This window comes from Myotis brandtii, unplaced genomic scaffold (genome assembly GCF_000412655.1).
Source record: "Myotis brandtii unplaced genomic scaffold, ASM41265v1 scaffold284, whole genome shotgun sequence".
NCBI classification, from domain to species: Eukaryota; Metazoa; Chordata; class Mammalia; order Chiroptera; family Vespertilionidae; genus Myotis; species Myotis brandtii.
Window position 1 is genome coordinate 316,243 of NW_005360846.1, and position 18,608 is coordinate 334,850.

The 18,608-nt window shown below is 40.5% G+C and overlaps 1 protein-coding gene across 1 annotated transcript in view; it reads left to right on the forward strand.

Moving 5' to 3' along the window:
- The window catches only part of ANKFY1 (ankyrin repeat and FYVE domain containing 1), a 65,695-nt gene that overhangs the window by 20,789 nt on the left and 26,298 nt on the right, over positions 1–18,608 (forward strand). The window contains exons 4-7 of the mRNA XM_005869026.2: positions 4,758–4,893; positions 9,257–9,380; positions 11,019–11,168; positions 12,450–12,615. Of these exons, the coding sequence (XP_005869088.1) occupies positions 4,758–4,893; positions 9,257–9,380; positions 11,019–11,168; positions 12,450–12,615 (576 nt within the window). The remainder of the gene's footprint in view (positions 1–4,757; positions 4,894–9,256; positions 9,381–11,018; positions 11,169–12,449; positions 12,616–18,608) is intronic.

Below are 18,608 nucleotides of genomic sequence, written 5' to 3' on the forward strand. Positions count from 1 at the left end.
TGCACCGGGCCTCTAGTCCTATATAATAAAACCCTAATATGCAAATCGACTGAACAGGGGAACAACTGGTTGCTATGGCGTGCACTGACCACCAGGGGACAGATGCTTAACACAGGAGCTGCCCCCTGGTGGTCAGTGTGCTCCCACAGGGGGAGCACCACTCAGCCAGAAGCCAAGCTCAGAGGCTGGCAAGTGCAGCAGCAGTGGTGGGAGACTCTCCTGCCTCTGCTGCAGGGGGGCAGTAAGGAGCGAGGGGTCCCAGACTGCGAGAGCCCCAGACTGTGAAAGCCCCAGACTGCAAGAGGGATGTCTGACTGCTGGCTTAGGCCTGATCCGTCCACTGAACATCCCCTGAGGGGTCCTGGACTGCGAGAGGGTGCAAGCCGGGCTGAGGGATTCCCCCCCGCCACCCCCCACCAGTGCACGAATGTCGTGCACTGGGCCTCTAGTTCTTTATAAAATGCATGATAGGATCTTGATTACATGAACAGATAGTTTACAAAGATTAGAAGAGATAATAAAATAAAATATCCAGCTTTGTTAGAACAAAGTTTAGAATAAATTAGCATCTTTTGATATCTACATTGTCAAAAATTAACGATCGCACTAGTGTGGGGCTCATGAAATTGGTCCTCTTGCACATTGCCAGTCTCATTATAAATGGGTATGACAGTTGTAGGAAGCAGTTAGGCAGCAGAACTATAAAATGGTCTTTTTTAACCTTATCATCTGACCTGTCTCAGATGGATTCTGTCATAGGTAATTCACATAGCATAACTTTATGTGTAATTGTGAAATACTGTATGCAATCAAAATGGATAAGAGTGGAAAAAATGAAATATTGACTGCTCCCTGGAACAACTAAAATTGCATAAGAAGAAAAAATTGCACAAAGGTGTAAAATGTCTAATTTAAACATTAAATTAAAAACTTTTTACTTTTTTAGGGCACCATAATATTTTAAAAAATGTTTCCATTGGTTTTAGAGAGAAAGAAGTTCGACCACTTTAAAACACAGCTTTTACACTATTTATACGCTTGTTTACAAGAACCGATTTCCAATCTCCCTCAAATTGCTGGCCAGCCATGCAGTTGGTGCTTCCAGGTATCGCATAACACACAGGCTTCTTAGGCAGTCTCAGCTACTGCAACCCCAGATTTAGGCAACCACACCCACACCCACCCAGGCAGTTCAGCAGGACTGCTGGGCAAAACACATTAAACATGAACAGGTCCACATATGCCACCATCTCCTTGGATCCCTCCCCCATGATACACTTCTTCAAAGATAAATTTTATAAAGTAAAGATGCCTATTAGCTATCTTAGTAAAGCCACAAAAAACTTTACTCTGCAGTCTCACTCCTGAAAGCAAACCTTATAGCAGGAATCAAACCATGCTTACTATTATACAGGAGGAGAGTTCAGGCATCTTTAAAGGCATTAACATTGTATTTTCCTAAACTCTAGAAATTCTCAATTCACTATGATACAATCTTGTGGTTAGATAGTCACTGAGTTAAAGTTGCTGTTAAGTATTATGATGTACTGCCCTGCCCGTGTGGATTGAGCATCGTCCCATGCAGCAAGAGGTCGCTGGTTTGATTCCTGGTCAGGGCACATGCCCGCGTTGTGGGCTCCTTTCCCAGTATGGGGTGTGCAGGAGGCAGCCTCAGAATGCCCTGCATAAGAAAAACCACTGAAGCAGAGCGTGTCTCTCATCCCAGAGTGGGTCAGACTAGGGCTCGGAGACCAGGCAAGGACCATAGAGGTCTCTTGCCACCCAGAGCTGATCAGGCTTGCCCAGATGAGAGGCAGTAAATGTTTCTCATGCCATACAAAAACACTTGATTCAACTTAGATGTTAGGTGAGGCGATGGGGATTGCTGAGGCTGTGGCTGGGTCTCAAAACAGGAAAATTCCTGGCAGCACTGCGAATTAAAAGAGCCCAGACCTCAGCCAAGGAACCCCCAGTCCAGGCAGCAAATGGGATCCCTGGTACCCGAGACGGGTCCCTCACTTGTCAGTCTCATCGGGGTTGCCAGAATATGAAACCAGACAACCAGTGGATCTAGGCTGCCTATCACTACTTGAGCCAATTCAGCAGAGACAGGGTTGAATCATATATGAGCGTTTATTCCAATACTGCCGGCATTGTGGGAGAGCAACAGGTCATCCACGAAAATCTGCTCTCTCAACACACAAACAAGAGCATACTTTAATTATTTCTCAAAACATTTTAAAAGTTCTATTAATACATTACCAGGTTAAAAAAAAATACATTGCCACCCCGGTTTTATGGTTCAGTGTTAACCTATGAACCAGGGGGTCATGGTTCAATTCCCAAACGGCACATGCCCAAGTTGCAGGCTCGATCCTCAGTGTGGGATGTGCAGGACGCAGCCGATCAATGATTCTCTCTCAACAGTGATGTTTCTATCTCTCCCCCTCTCCCTTCCTCTCTGAAATCAATAAAAAATATATATATTTAAAAAAGAAAAAAGAAAAAAAATACATTGCCAGGTAAGGGAGAAAGGAAAAAATAAGCCTTAACATGATCACTATTAGTATTTTGGTGTATTTACTTTCACTTTTTTTTATGCCTTTTTAAAAAAATACCTGGCTGTTTTATCTCCCACTACATTTGGAAGAGAGTGGGTTAATAAGAGCTAATCAGTTGTTGCCTAATTATTAAGTTAATAAGATGTTACTGGCCCATGTTTTGCCTTTCCTACATAATGAAGAATTGAGTATAGTTTCTTAGACCTTAGCTAGTCATCAGTATCACATGAAGGACTTGTTAAAACCCAAATTCTAGGCCCCACCTCCAGAGTTTTCTGATTCATTAGATCTGGGGTGGGCCTGAGAATAAGAATTTCTAACAAGCTCCCGGATGATGCTGATTCTGCGAGCCCAGGACCACTGCTGTAGACCATGGTTTTACGTGATCCTCTGACTACCACTGTTAATCAAGGGTAGACTCTAGTTGAAATCATAGTTTTGATATTTTATACTGTGATTTTCATTCCAAGCATTTCCCCAAGTTGCTATAGAGACTTTACCTTAAAAATTAAATAAGTAATACATGTTCATTAAATAAAAATCAGGAAAAAAGAAACTATAAGAAAAATTAATTATGACTTCCACCAGGGTTGATATTTTAGTGTATATCCTTCTAATTTCTCAATAGACAGAGGGACAGATAAACAGTCAATCTGACTAAGGCCATACCACCCTGAATGTCCTTGATTCTGGAATTCTGAACAGAGTCAGACCTGGTTAGTGCTTGTTTGGGAGACAGAGACAAAACTATATACGTGTGGGGTGTGTGTATTTATGTATGTGTGTATGAAATTCTTATTCTCAGGCCCACCCCAGATCTAATGAATCAGAAACTCGAGGTGGGGCCTAGAATTTGGGTTTTAACACCCTTATACGCATATATATACTCAGACAAATATATCTAACAAAAAATGGTATTATGTAATATATGTATTTTTAGCCTACTTTTTTAACCTATGTAGGTTGAAATAGGTTAAATATAGATCCTCTTATGCTGAATATAGATCTAAATCTTAATTGATGCAGTGTTTTCCAGTGTGTGAATATGATGTAATTTATTTAGTTTGTTCTCCGTTATTGGATTCCAAGATTTTTGTTCCAGTTATTTAATTATTAAAAACAATACTGTGTTGACTATCTTAGTACATATATTTCTTTGTATTTGCTCAGTTTTTTCTTAATAATTTACATATATAGTTGCTGTGTAAAGTTTATGAACTTCTAAGCATCTTTGATAGTGTGAGAGACAAAAAATATATTCTAATTTAAATTTGTATTAGTATTTAGTTATTAGTAAGATTTATTGGCCATTTTTATTTATCTCTGTGAATTACCTATTTATATCTATTGCCTATTTTTCTATTGGATGTCTATCTTTTCATTTTTTTGGTAAGATCTTTTTATTAGAATGTAAACTCTTTGTCATGTTTAAAATATTTCCCCTCATTTTGTTGTTGTTAATCCTTACCTGAGGATATTTTTCCGTTGATATTTTAGAGAGAGTGGAAGGGATGGGGAGACACACAGAGAGAGAAACATCGATGTGAGAGAGATACATGGATTGGTTGCCTCCTGCAAGTGTCCAACCAGGGCCGGGAATCAAGCCTGCAACCTAAAGTATGTGACCTTGACCGTAATTGAACCTGGTGCCCTTCAGTCCACGCCAATGCTCTATCCACTGAGCCAAACCGGCTAGGACTTCCCCCAGTTTATTTTTGTTTTGTTTTTTAATTTTACTTACTTCTTTAGTAGGTTCATTTCCCCCAGCTACCTCTCTTGCAAAGCTAATACTTTTCTGTAGTTAGATGCTGCTCAGAATGCTAAATCATCATTTTAAAAAATATTTTTCTTGATTTCAGAGAGGAAGGGAGAGGGAGAAAGAGATAGAAACATCAATGATGCAAGAGAATCATTGATCAGCTGCCTCTTGTATGCCCCACCCTGGGGATTGAACCAGAAACCTGGGCATGTGCTCTGACCGGGAATCGAACTGTGACCTCCTGTTTCATAGGTTGATGCTCAGCCACTGAGCCATGCCGGCTGGGCTTAATCACTATTTTTATTTGCTGTGTGATATTTCTTTGAGTTGGATGTACCAGAATATACTTTATTAGCCTCACTTTTAAGGATCCTCAAGAAGGCTTAAGTGTCATGAGTGCTTTGATTTCAGATTCTCTACTTACTTTCTTTAACCAGATGCTAACCCTGAGGTGACAATGACAATGCTTCGCTGGATCTATACGGATGAGTTGGAGTTCAAAGAAGATGATGTGTTCCTGACTGAGTTGATGAAACTAGCTAATCGGTTTCAGCTACAGCTCCTTAGGGAGAGGCAAGTCACAGCAGATATATTCAAGCACCTCAGATGGTGGTGGCTGAGCTTTAATTATGGCAAGCTCTGGGAAAACAGCTTCTCCTGCTAATGTAAATAACTTTTGCAAGGTGTTTTTTAAAGGCTATAGGGGGGAGAGAATTTTATCTCTCTTGTTTTGTGTTAACTTGTAAGCTAAATTTTGCTAATGCTGTTAAGGTATTCTTTTTTCTTTCCCTGGTTTATTATCTGAGATTACATATTTGTGTGACTTGATAAACAAGTATGGAATAACAAAATCCAGTATTCAAACACTCAACTTTTCCCTCCTGTACCTTTTTCCTTTGACATTTTATTCTACTTTCTGATCTACCCACATGAATGAAGTCCTTGGTCATAGTCTCTTTGTTGGAAACACATTAATGCCTAAATTAACGCACGAGAGAATATAGATCAGTAAGTTTCTGAGGTCTTACTCATTTGATACTGCTTCTTAGGTTCCCAAGGAGATAGCCTGCTATGTTGTTTCTGTTTTTGTTTTCCTGCTGTTTTTTATGCTGCATTTTCTCTGTTGCTTTCCCAAGTTGGCCTTTCAGAACAATGGGGGGAAAACATTCAACAGATGTTAGGCAAACTGCCCTTAAGTTTCTGTTGGAGATGTGGCCCTTGGTAATTAGCTTGGTTGATGGAGTGTCTTTTTACATTATTTTGTGATCTTTTTTTGTGAAGTAATGGGTTTTCTCCTGAGTGGGTGAGGGATTGTTTCAGCCACCCTGGGGGGCTGATGTTTCCGGTCGGACGGCCTATTATGCCCCATGCGAGTTAGTACACAGGTTACTCCTAATTGTTTATGATTGATGTGGGCTTGAGTGCATTTGAAGACCTAAATGTAATAACTAAGAAAAAACCAAAACATATCTAAGGTTTTTGTAAGCACATTAGGCTACTAATGCTAACTTTATTGTCAGGACCTTTTGTTTATTTGTGTGAGTTTTTGAACCATCTGAGAGGGAAATGAGAGTGATTTTAATTAGATTGAATGTGATTTATATTTTTTCCTTCAGATTTCCTGAGTTTTTTCTATTGTCTTTGTCAACTTGTTTATAATTAAATTGCTTTGATAAAAATGCCCTGGGGTTAGAGTAGTTTAGATAATTGTAATCTGTGTGATGGATTCCTTAATTAACATGCTTGTTGTTTATTGACTGATTAGGCTTCATAACTATCAACATCACCAGGCTCAATTTTGTATTGTTGGATGTGGGCATTAAGTTGTTGTCTGTCAGGGCTTTAAGAGCTGGAATGGTAGCTATCCAAGAGTGGAATCAAATGTTGGCTTTTTTTTTTTTTAACTATCCCAGAGTGCTCCCTACTGTCAGCTGGAGGAATTGCACATTTTAGGTAGTGAAAGGGCTATGACACACATGTGAGCAGTTAAACATGAAGCCAGTTTGGTGAAAAGGAAGTTTTTTGGTAAGCTTAGGGAAATACTCTAAAAAAGAATTAATAGTGTATGCTAAAAATTAACAGTTAAAATAATAATTATTTTCCTGTTTATAAAAAACATGTTCAGTGTATGGTATTTGGAAAATATAGAATGATATAAAGAAGAAAACCAGCCCTGGCCGGTTTGGCTCAGTGGATAGAACATTGGCCCGTGGACTGAAGGGTCCCAGTTCGATTTTGGTTCCCCGTCCCTGGTCGGGGTGTGTGCAGGAGGCAACCAATCGATGTATTTCTATTACATCTATATTTCTCTCTCTCTCTCTCTCTCTCTCTCTCAAAATCAATGGAAAAATATCCTCTGATGAGGATTAAAGAAACAAAAACAAGGAAGAAAACTAAGTCATCCATAATTGAACCACTGTTAGCCATTTGTTGTTTATTTTTTCAGTAATTTTTTTGTGTCTCTCATTTATACACATGGGATTGATACCAAAAGCTAGACACGAGTTAATGGGACACAGATAAATGCTTGATTTTGTATTTAAAAAAATCAGGTTTATTGTTTTTGTGCATCTATATTCTTTCTGTATTCTAAAATTAAGAACGTATTAACAACAAAATCCTTTCAGAATAGTTAGTCTGTCTTCCTATTTTTCAAAGAGAAGATGTGAACTGAGAATCTGAATTTTAAAATAAGATTACATGATCTTCAGTTGTGGAAACCATGTCATTTACTATTTATAGCCTATCCAGATAGTTAATGACACTCTGGGGATCCCAGAGTTTAGTGAAAATGAAGTGTCTGCCAGTTTTAACAAAACATCTGTCTTCATGAAACATAGTTAACTCTCTTAATGCAGTGCCATTTGGCTATAGAAAGGAAGAGTCGAATTTTCAGACTCTAAGCTTTGTCTGTAAACATGTTTTGAAAGTGCTCTGCAAAGGTGAGTCGGTACTCCCTGAAATTATACCAGATGTTAGGACACTAGGATGGCAAGACTGTGGATATTTGTCATTGTAAAGATATATATATATATCTGAAAAGAGGATTTTTCTCCTGGAATGCTCTGATTTCATAGCTGAGGTCAGAATGACTACCTTAAGCATAGCTGTGATATGGTAGAAGTTTGCAGAAACTAGTGGTTCAGACAGGCAGACAGGAGGCTTGAAAATGTAACATTGTTTACACATTACTATAACAACCATATTTAGATATTGTAACAATTTGATTTAGAGGTGTCCTGTTGGGGGATACTTCTTCATACACCAAGGCAGCTAGCTGTGTTACTTGAAAACAAAGCATTTGCCCTGGCCAGGTATCTCAGTTGGTTAGTGTCGTCCCCACACTCTAAGATTATGGATTGGATCCCTGGTCAGGGCACATACAAGAGCAACCAGTGACTGCATAAATAAATGGAACAACAAATCGATCCCTCCCTCCCTCCTCTCTCTAAATTAGTAAATAAAAGTTAAAACAAAAAACAAAGCATTTAAGCATAGGTCTTGAAATAAATTAGGTACCTGCATTTACTGCTAAATGGAGAAATGACTCCAAGATTATTCTTGCTCCTAGCCTAAGATCTCATTTGTGAGGTTTTGAAAGTTTGTTCCTCATTCTTTCCAGATCTTTCTCACTACTCTCCTCCTTTCTTCCCCCATCTCTCACTCCCAGGGTCTTTCTCCATTTCTGTTAACTAAACCTCATCTGTTAAAATAAGTAATTAATGTGCTAGCCAATCAGTTATTCTTATTTATGATAGTACTGAAACCCATTTATATTAGCTGTTAAATCATGCAACTTCCTGAGAAGGACCTCAAACTTATGACCATACTTTATTCTGTGCATATTTTATACAGCTTTATTTTTAAAAACACAGAGAGATCCTCTAACCTCTGATAGAGTATTATCTTTGTTTTATAGACAAGGCAATGAGGCACCAAAGGGCTTATGTAATTTGGCCTCTAAAATTCAGTGGATCTCAACTCAGGTCTTACTTACTTCACAATTCATTTTGCTCTCATTCTGTGCTTGTGATCAGAAAAGGGTTTTTGTGGGGGCTGTGGGACAGAGAAACCAATGGTGGGGTGTCAGGGAATACCCCTAACACTATTATTAGGCCTCTCTGCTATCCTTGGAGGTAAACCTGATTTGGAGAGAAATGTACAGGCAAGGGAGATGGAAGGATCCTGCCACCAGCCTCCTTCCTCCTTGCCCCCAGACTCAGTTCAGAGGAGGCTCACTAAGGTTTCCAGGAAATGTGGGGTAGCAGAAGCCTGGGTCTCCCCCACGCTGCATCTTCTAGGCCAGGTGTTTGCCTGCTTTGTGCTACCAGAGGCCTGCTTGCCTGTGTACAGCCCTACCTTCTCTGATGTAGTTGTTCTGTTAGTGATCATTGTTGTTGTCACCAGGCTTTAGGGGACATCCATTGCAGCCAGCTTTTCACAGTCTTGGTTTACTATGGCTTGTACTCACTCATTTGTTTCTATAAATGATAGATTCTTTTGTGTGTGGGCTTTTTAAACAGCTTTATTGAGTTATAATTCACAAAACGAATAGTTCATCCTTTAGGAGGACTTTTAAGAGTCTGATAATATGTGGAGGCATAAAGCATTATATTGAAGCTATTTCTAAGCCACATTGATTGCCTAATAGTGATGTGCTAGTGGGAACTGCAGTTTTGTCCCATATATTTGGGAGATTATGCTTAATGTGTAGTTACAGGTTATTTGGATTCTGGCCAGAATGAGCAATATAATTTCATACTAGTACTTTTACAATATGGTAACTCAGCTGTTATTTATTCATAACCACTTCGCTTACCCTTACACTGTAGTGTTATTGGACATAGCCACCAGTACACAGATTATTGCTTTGGTTTGTTAATTTATGAGTATATTTGTCCTAATAATACTGTTCATTATTAATATTCTCTTGCAGATGTGAGAAGGGTGTTATGTCTCTGGTGAATGTTAGGAACTGTATTCGCTTCTATCAGACCGCGGAGGAGCTAAATGCCAGCACTCTGATGAACTACTGCGCGGAAATTATTGCAAGTCATTGGGTGAGTGAGAGGTTGAGGGGTGTGGACCAAGCACCCTCACTGGAAGTCAGAAGACCTGGGCATGAGAGCTGGTCTCATGGCAAGTTACCTCTCTGACACCTGGTTTCTTCTTATCACAAAGTTGGAGGCTAAGTAGTGGCGTTATATGGTCTGTGAGATTCTTTTTTTTTAAAATACATTTTAATTGATTTTTAGAGAGAGAGGGAGAGGGATAGGAAGTTAGAAACATTGATGAGAGAGAACATTTATTGGCTGCCTCTGCACACCCCTTATTAGGGATCGAGCCCGCAACCCAGGCATGTGCCCTGACTGGGAATCGCACCTCTTGATTCCTGGGTCAATCCTCAACCACTGAGCAACACCAGCCAGGCTGTGAGAATCTTTATAGCTCTCAAAGTCTCATAGTTCTGATTTCAGAGCTAAGGGCAAGTACCTCAAGTCAAGAAACAGGCTTGGAACAAAGGTGTACCTGCCTTTACCCTCCATCTGCAGGAGTCAGGGCTGTGGGCCCCGGAGCAGGAGCTGCCGTGGAGCTGCAGGCCTGCAGAGCATGGCATTGCCTTGGGCTTCCTGTGCTCTCTCCATCCTGTGGAGCGCACTGTTCAATTTAGATTTTCCCTTCTTAGTAGCTTTCATCATAAAGAGTAGTTTTTGTATTTCTTTTTATGTTGTCTGTTTAGCATTTTTAAAGAATCATGGCTAATGCTATGTTTTATAACCTAGTTTCTGTGAATTATTTGGTATTCAACAACATTGTGAGCAAACGTATCTAAAAGACCCCTAGCCAGTTGTGAGCAAACATATCTAAAAGACCCCTAGCAAGTTTGGCTCAATGGATAAAGTGTCGGTCTGCGGACTGAAGGGTCCCAGGTTCGATTCCGGTCAAGGGCATGTACCTCAGTTGCAGGCTCGACCCCTGTCCTGGTCCTGGTTGGGGTGTGTGCCGGAGGCAGCCTGTCAATGTGTGTCTCTCTCACATTGATTTTTCTCTCTCTGTCTTTCCCCCTCCCTTCCACTGTCTCTAAAAAAGTCAATGGAAATATATCCTCTGGTGAGGATTAACAACAACAACAACAGAGTGTCTAAAAGAATTGGGTTTTAAAGAATTGAAACAGGAATGGTAACCTTTCTGCTAAAATAGGTTTAAATTTAGAGATCTGCAGTAGTAGAGATCAGTTGTGACTGAGTGGAGTGAATGATGTGTGGAAGTTCTGATTAATTCGGGAATTGCCACCTGTGTGGGGTGGGGCGAAGGACTCGTGTCCTGTGGGGGCTCCTCGTGGCTGCATCCGTGCCCGACGGCGGTGTTGTCGTGCTTTTCTGTCACCAGTAGGCACTTGCTGTGGTGACTGGTACAGGCTTGGGAGGTGGGCCTGGTGGCTCTAGATGCCATCTCAGCCATTTATCACTGTGTGGACTCGGGCAGGGCATGTAGCCTCCTTATGCTTTCCTTTCTTCATCTGCAAAATGGAAATGATAACAGTACCTACCTCACAGGGTTTTTGTGAGGATTAAATGAGTTGGGCGATGTTAAGCTCCTTAAAGTAGGGCCAGACTGTTCTAAGGGCTTCTTAGTGAGTATCAGTTGTTTTGATATGTTGAATCTGTTCTGCTTTTCACTGTCTTTTTAATCCTTAGGATGACTTGCGAAAAGAGGACTTCAGCAGCATGAGTGCTCAGTTGTTATACAAAATGATCAAATCCAAGACTGAGTACCCATTACATAAAGCTATCAAAGTGGAGAGAGAAGATGTGGTCTTTCTTTATCTAATTGAAATGGATTCACAGGTACTGTAGCTGTTTTTTCCATTTTCATGCCTTTTCCCCAAACTATACTCTGCTTGTTTTTCTCTAGAATGCTCTTCACTTCCTTCTGAGCCCTTACTGGCACAGTCTTTAGTGCAGTGTTTCTCCTAGGAGTTTGTTTAAGGCATCTGAGCTTTTTCTGTCATGCTCCTCAATTCTTCCAGCCGCTGCCCATTGCCCAATTCCGGAGCCACACCCATACTTGTAGGTAGTTTTTACTGCAGAACCCACCTTCTAGATACCAAAATTTGTTTCCGTTTTCCTTTGCTGTAATAAGAAATGACCACAAAACTGGTCACTTAAAAAACACAAATTTATTATCTCATCATTTGTACTTTGGGAGTCCAGTACAAGGTGTCAGAACAGTCCATGTTCCTTCCTGGAGGCTGTAGGGGTGAGTCCATTTCCTGCTCATTTGGGTTGTTGGCAGAATTCAGTGCCTTGTGGCTATAGGGCCAATGTCCCGATTTTCTTGCTGGCTATAAGCCTAGGGCTATTCTCAGCTTCTACAGGCAATTGCCTTCCTTAGCGCATGGCCCCCTTCCTCTATCTAAACAGTCAGTGATGGTGGATCAAGTTCTTCTCGTGTCACATTTCTCAGACCTACTCTTTGCTTCTCTTTTTCACTTTTAAGGGCTCATGTGATTAATAGGTTGGGCCCTGCTGGATAATCCAGGATGCTCTTTCCCTTTTCAAGGTCCTTAACCTTAATCACACCTGCAAAATGTCTTTCATCCTGGAAGGTGACAGGTTCTGGGGATTAGGACATGACATCTCTGGGGGCTAGTATTCTGCCCACCACACTGCCTTAGGAGAAATGCCGTTGTTTTTGACGGATGGGAGTGTAGTATGTTTTATCCTGGGTGTCCAGTGTGTGAGGGAGACATAAAAATTCCAGGAGGAATTAAATAGTGAAGCCACAGTCGTTCATGAAAACATTAGCAGATTCCCTTCGGGCTCTCTGAACCTCAGCCTGGCACTTGTGTTCCTCTAGCCCTGTCTGCATTTCCCCCTCGGTCCTTGTACTGTCTTCCATGGTGTTTGCATCTGCTCCGTGATTCTCCATTACTTCTGTGCTCCCTGAAAGTATGTGCCCTGAGGAGGCCTGAGAGAAGTTATAGAATTCAGTTGAATTTGGGGAGTAAGCTAAATTTTGATATTTGCATAAGAGATGCTATTTAAGATGCTATTCAAGGTGGGAGAGATTAAGATCAATTGCATTCTCTACTGGCTCGATGCTAATTCACAAATTTATCTGTGCAGCTCCCTGGGAAGCTGAATGAATTGGATCAAAATGGAGACCTTGCTTTAGACCTAGCTCTTTCACGGCGCCTAGAGAGCATCGCCACCACGCTGGTTAGTCACAGAGCTGATGTGGACATGGTAGACAAGAATGGCTGGAGCTTGTTACATAAAGGAATCCAAAGAGGTAGGAAGAAGTGTATTTTATATTTTTCTTTGCAGGCAATTTTACTTATATCCAAGTAATTTTTGAATACTCTCCGACCCTGTTGTACAGATTCTTTTTTAAAAAGAATAGATTTTATTGATTTTTTATAGAGAGGAAGGGAGAGGGATAGAGAGTTAGAAACATTGATGAGAGAGAAACATCGATCAGCTGCTGGGGATGTGCCCTTGACCAGAATCGAACCTAGGACCTTTCAGTCTGCAGGCCGATGCTCTATCCACTGAGCCAAACCGGTTAGGGCTCTACAGATTCTTAAAGGCTTCTTGAGTCTGTACTCGTAGGACTACATGATTTAGAATTTGTGATCAGTGGGTCAAGGACGGACCGAAGAGCTATTGCCTGTGCCTTGTTGGTTAGGCTCTTCATGGTGTCAACAGGGCCCCCGGAAGAAAGGCTAGAGAGATGGTATTTTCAGAAGTACCTTTTACTTGGAAGCAATTGATTTGTTTGCTTTTCAATATCTTTCTCCAGGAATTGTGCTAGGAAGACTTAACTTGTATCAGTTACTGTAAGAGGGAAAATACCAAAACCACAAATATTTAAACATATTCTTGGATTCAGAGTTGTCACTTTTACAAACTAGACTTCTCTTCTGTCCTGTCAAAGTGATAAAGTTTCATTTTGTTTTAGAAAAGTTATATTTTGTAGCAATATTTTGAGTACATAGTCATTAATAGTGGGAGAATATAGAAGTGATAGAATTAAGGTCAAAACATTTTAATTTTAATGAATTTGCTTTCAAGGGGAAAAAATACCTTTTGTCTTTTTTTCTCATGGCCTTATTAATTCTTAAGTCCCAAATGGATGCTGCCTGATTCAACTTTGCAGTAGTCTTTTTTTTTTAATTAAAAATGTTTAATGCTGATAATTATTGCAGAATTCCCCCACCTCCCCCTTTGCCTATCTCCACCTACCCCCCAAACTCCCCCCTCTTTTGGCCTTCACCACACTATTGTCCATGTCATGGGAGTTGTATATATGTTCTTTAGCTAATCCCTTCAACTTCTTTATCCAGGTACCCCTCTCCCCAGTTCCCTTTGGCTCCTGCCAGTCTGTTCCATGTATCCATGCTTCTGGTTCCATTTTGTTTGTCAGTTTATTTAGTTCATTAGATTCCACATATTAGTGAGATCATGTGGTATTTGTCTTTCTCTCACTGGCTTATTTTGCTTTGCAAGGGTAAGATTTCCTTCTTTTTTACAGCTGCATAGTATGCCATTGTGTAAATGTACCACAGTTTTTTTTTATCCACTGTTGAAGGGCAATTGGGCTGTTTCCAAATCTTAGCTATGCTAAATACTGCTGCTATGAACATAGGGGTGCATATATTCTTTCTGATTGGTGTTTCAGAGTTCTCAGGATAAATTCCCAGAAGTGGGATCGTTGAGTCAAAAGGCAATTTAATTTTTAAGAAAACTCCATACAGTTTTCCACAGTGGCTGCACCAATCTGCATTTCCACCATTCCTTTGCCATTTTTTAATTGGATTGTTTGGCTTCCTGGTGTTGAGTTGTATAAATTCTTTATAAGTTTTGGAAATTAACCCCTTATCAGGTGTATAATTAACGAATATGTTCTCCCATACAGTGGGTTCTTTTCATTTTTTTATAAATCTTTATTGTTGAAAGTAGTACATATGTCCCCTTTTTTCCCCTCCGTTGACCCTTCTAGCCTGCCTCTTCTTTTCATTTTGTTGATGGTTTCTTTTGCTGTGTAGAAGCTTTTTAGCTTGATATAATCCCATTGGTTTATCTTTTCCTGAGTTTCCCTTGCCCTTGGAGACATATTGGCAAAAATATTGCTGTGAGCCCAGCTGGTGTGGCTCAGTGGTTGAGCGTCAACCCATGAACCAGGAGGTCACTGGTTCAATTCCTGGTCAGGACACATGCTTGGGTTTTGGGCCCCATCCCGAGTAGGGAGCATGCAGAAGGCAGCCAATCAATGATGTTTCTATCTCTACATCCCTCTCCTTTCCTCTCTCTCTAAAAATTAATAAAAACATGTAAAAAAGTGTTGTTGCTAGAAGTGACTGAGACTTTATTCCCTATGTTTTCTTCTAGGATTTTTATGGTTTTGCAACTTACATTTAAGTCTTTTATTAATTTTGAGTTTATTCTTGTGTATGGTGTAAGTTTCATTTTTTTGGTATGTATTCTGTCCAATTTTCCCAGCACCATTTGTTGAAGTGACTGTCTTTACTCCATTGAATACTCTTGTCTCCTTTGTCAAATATTAATTGAGCATAAAGGTGTAGGTTGATTTTTGGACCCTCTGTTGTGGTCTATATGCCTGTTCTTATGCTAGTACCAGGCTGTTTTGATTACACTGGTCTTGTAGTATAGTTTGATATTCAGTATTGTGATATCTCCAACTTTGTTCTTCTTCCAGTAGTCATTTTTGACAGGTAGCATTCCAGTATTGAATGAAAGCTTTCAAAAATGCAAGAGCCTTGCCCTGGCCCGGTGACTTGGTTGGTTGGAGTGTCATCCCATACACCAAAAGGTTATTGGTTTGATTCCATGGGTTATAGGTTTCAGGTTCAATCTCTTATCAGGGTGCGTACAGGAGGCAATCAATCTATGCTTCTCTTTCACATCGATGTTTCTCTCCTTTCCTCTATCTCTGATTTCAATAAAAACATTAAAGGGTGAGGATTAAAAAAAAAAAAAAAACCCACCAACAACAAAATGCCAAAGCTTTAATTTTGTAGAGGGATAGATGACTTGATTAAAGTACTTGGCCACTTTTTTGTTTAAATGTGGATATCAAAGACAGAGTGTACTGGTTCCCCCACATCTTAATCATGCATATTTACCCATTCAATTATGTATTATTATTACACTATCGTCGTCTCTGCTGCACTTTTGCCATTCACAAGTTGTTCCTTGTCGGTGGAATGTAGTAACTTCAAATATGGTTCTTTTGTAGCTGTGGCTTTGTCCTTTTTGGGCAAAAGTTTTAACAATATAAACATCCCTCTAAGCCATGTGTTAGAGGGCTAAGCTTGTTGGCTGATGGAGAGGAAAAATTTGTTCATCATTGGGAAGGAAATCCTTAGAGTATATCAGTGTCGAGAGCAGATGCATTTTTCCCAAGTACCATTCTGCATTGTGCAAAGCCATTGGTGCTTAGAGCTGGGCGTGTGTTCAGTGGGGAAAGTTTCCACATAGGGAATTATTCTTTCCCATACTGTTTAATGACTGAGATGTTTATTTTGGAAACAAATAGAAATGTTACTACAAAAACAATCTCAGAATTATGTTTCTTTCCTCTTAGGGAGTTAAATTCTTGTGTATGATGAAAAAACATCTTTGGTGAGTTATTAAATATTTTGGTGATTGCTTAGTTACAAGAATTGCCAAGAATTGGTGATGCATTCCTGATGCTTATTTTCAGATTATTTATTCTTCCACTCTGAATTTTATCATTTGCTTATAAGCCAATGGATTACAGTGTGGGTGTGATAAATCTGATTGCTGCTAACTTTGCAGAGTGTGGCACAGTGTGGTGGATACAGCACTGGCATTGGATGTGGGACGTACCAAGGTTTGAATCCTGGCTCATCCACTTACTCTGGCCTTGGACAAGTCATTTAACCACCCTGGTCTCCTTTTTCTCATCTGTGAAGTGGGAAGCATTTCTCTTTACTGATTGTTGTGAGAATGAGAGACAGTGTTAGCAGCACACCTCGCACAGTGACCACCACGTGGTAGGGTCAGCCCATGGTTCTTACTTGGGTCCTGTGCTGAGTGCCGCTACTAGCTCCAATTCCTTTAGGAACTTTTTTCACTTTTCCTTCCTCAACTTGAGCTATTAACCTTACTTTAAATTTCTTATAATAAGAGTGAAGATCTTTCATATATAAGATTTAAGTCTGGTTCTGGACACATTTGTAAACAAAATAGTCCGTGATCATTCTATTAACTAAGTTATTCCAGTCAATTTGTATGAAGAATGAAATAGGCAGCCAGTGTCTGGGTGTGTCCACAGGAGGGATGCCATCGCTCTGATTAGCTGCATCTGGGCAAGAAGATGAATCCTTCTTAAAATATATATGTATCTATATATGTGCTGGTTTTTCTTAACAGCCAGCATAAGTCAGCGGGTCTCTTAAATAGGATGCTCCCGTCTATTTGTAGATTTGCACCAATGGGAGCAGCATGAGACACAGTTTGTATTAATTAAGTAATGAAAGTTACTGTCTGTTCCCTGAATATAACTTCTATCAGGAAGCTGCATTCAAAGAAAAAAATGTATTTGGATTGTTTTTTAATGTTAACTGTGTTGTTAGGACTATTTTTATGTGGTCAAGTCATTATAACATCTCATGTACCAGACAGTGTTGTAGATGAGGTGATGAAGTAACTGAAACTTTTAAGCACTAAATAGTTTTTATTTGAAATGGTTTTGATGGAAATCTTTCTACAATGTATTAGAGGTTTTCTTATTGACAGGAACTTTATAAACAATGTTTTTGGTGTTTTCTATTCCCTCCCATTGTTCTGTTCTTTTTGTTTAGTTTTGTTTTCTTGTTAATCCTCACCTGAGAATACTTTTCCATTATTTTTGAAAGAAAGTAGGAGGGAGGGGAAGACACATAGACAGACATATTCATGGGTTGTTTCCCACACGAGCCCCGACCAGGGCCAGGGATTGAGCCTCCAACTGAGGTATGTGCCCTTGACCGGAATTGAACCTGGGACCCTTTAGTCTGCAGGCCGATGCTCTATCAGCATCTGAGGGGCCTGTGGTAGCCTAGCCACCTCAGTACAAGAGCTCACCTTCTCCAGCAAGATGGTCCCTTGGAGGAAAGTACCTGGGAGTGTTGAAAACCAAATGATTTTGAAATTTCATGTCCACTGAAGAGCAGATGAAACCCTTATATTCAGATGAAAATGAGCACAGGAATATAGATAACAGACTTGAGAGCTTTGCCACTCCTGAAATCCTAAGCCCCATTCTAGATGTTTAGACTGCATAAGTATAGTTGAAGAAGATAGAATGATATTGTAAGATGTAAAAGAAAACCTCTCGTTAGTGACTTTAAGAGAAAATCATCATCTGGAAGTTGTGATTCAGAGGAGTGTACATTTATAATATGGACAGAATTAGAAACAGATAAAAGTATCCAGATGCAAAGACAAAACAGATCAACTATGGAAAGACAACCATTGCTTATGACCGATAAATTGAACAAGTTCCAAGGCACCTTTCACAACGTGGCATTCATCCCAGGACCTCCAGCGAAGTTAAGAAGTATAATCAACAATCATGGGACCAGCAGGTCAACCTGAACCATTGCTTATGATTGATATATTGAACAAGTTCCAAGGCACCTTTCACAATGTGGCATTCATCCCAGGACCTCCAGCGAAGTTAAGTATAATCAACAATCATGGGACCAGCAGGTCAACCTGGGAGGTTGCTGTGCAGTTTTGGGATTTTCCAGTTAAAGAGGGATGTGATTTGCAAGAAATTAGTCCTGTCTAAACCTTGGTGAAATGGGGACAGACTCTACAGACAGTACCTCTGAATCCCATGAGCTCTTGGGATGACTTAGCTATGTACTCTGGACTGTCAAGGGGAGGATGAGTTTGATTTGAAAGACTTCCCAGCTATGAGCTAATCGGGCTGCGTGGAGGCCACTGAAAAAACAGTTGCCTCCACCCAGCTGGAATGTCTCATAGCATGCATTGTGCATTTATAACTGGACTAGAGGCCCGGTGCACAAAAATTGTGCACGGGAGGGAGGGGTTCCCTCAGCCCAGCCTGCACCCTCTCCAATCCGGGACCCCTCGGGGGATGTCTGACTGCCGGTTTAGTCGAACATCCCTCTCATAATCCTGGACCACTGGCTCCTAATCGGTCACCTGCCTGCCTGTCTGGTTGCCCCTAACTGCCCCCTGCTGCTGGCCAGGTTGCCCCCAACTGCCCCCCTGCCGGCCTGGTCACCC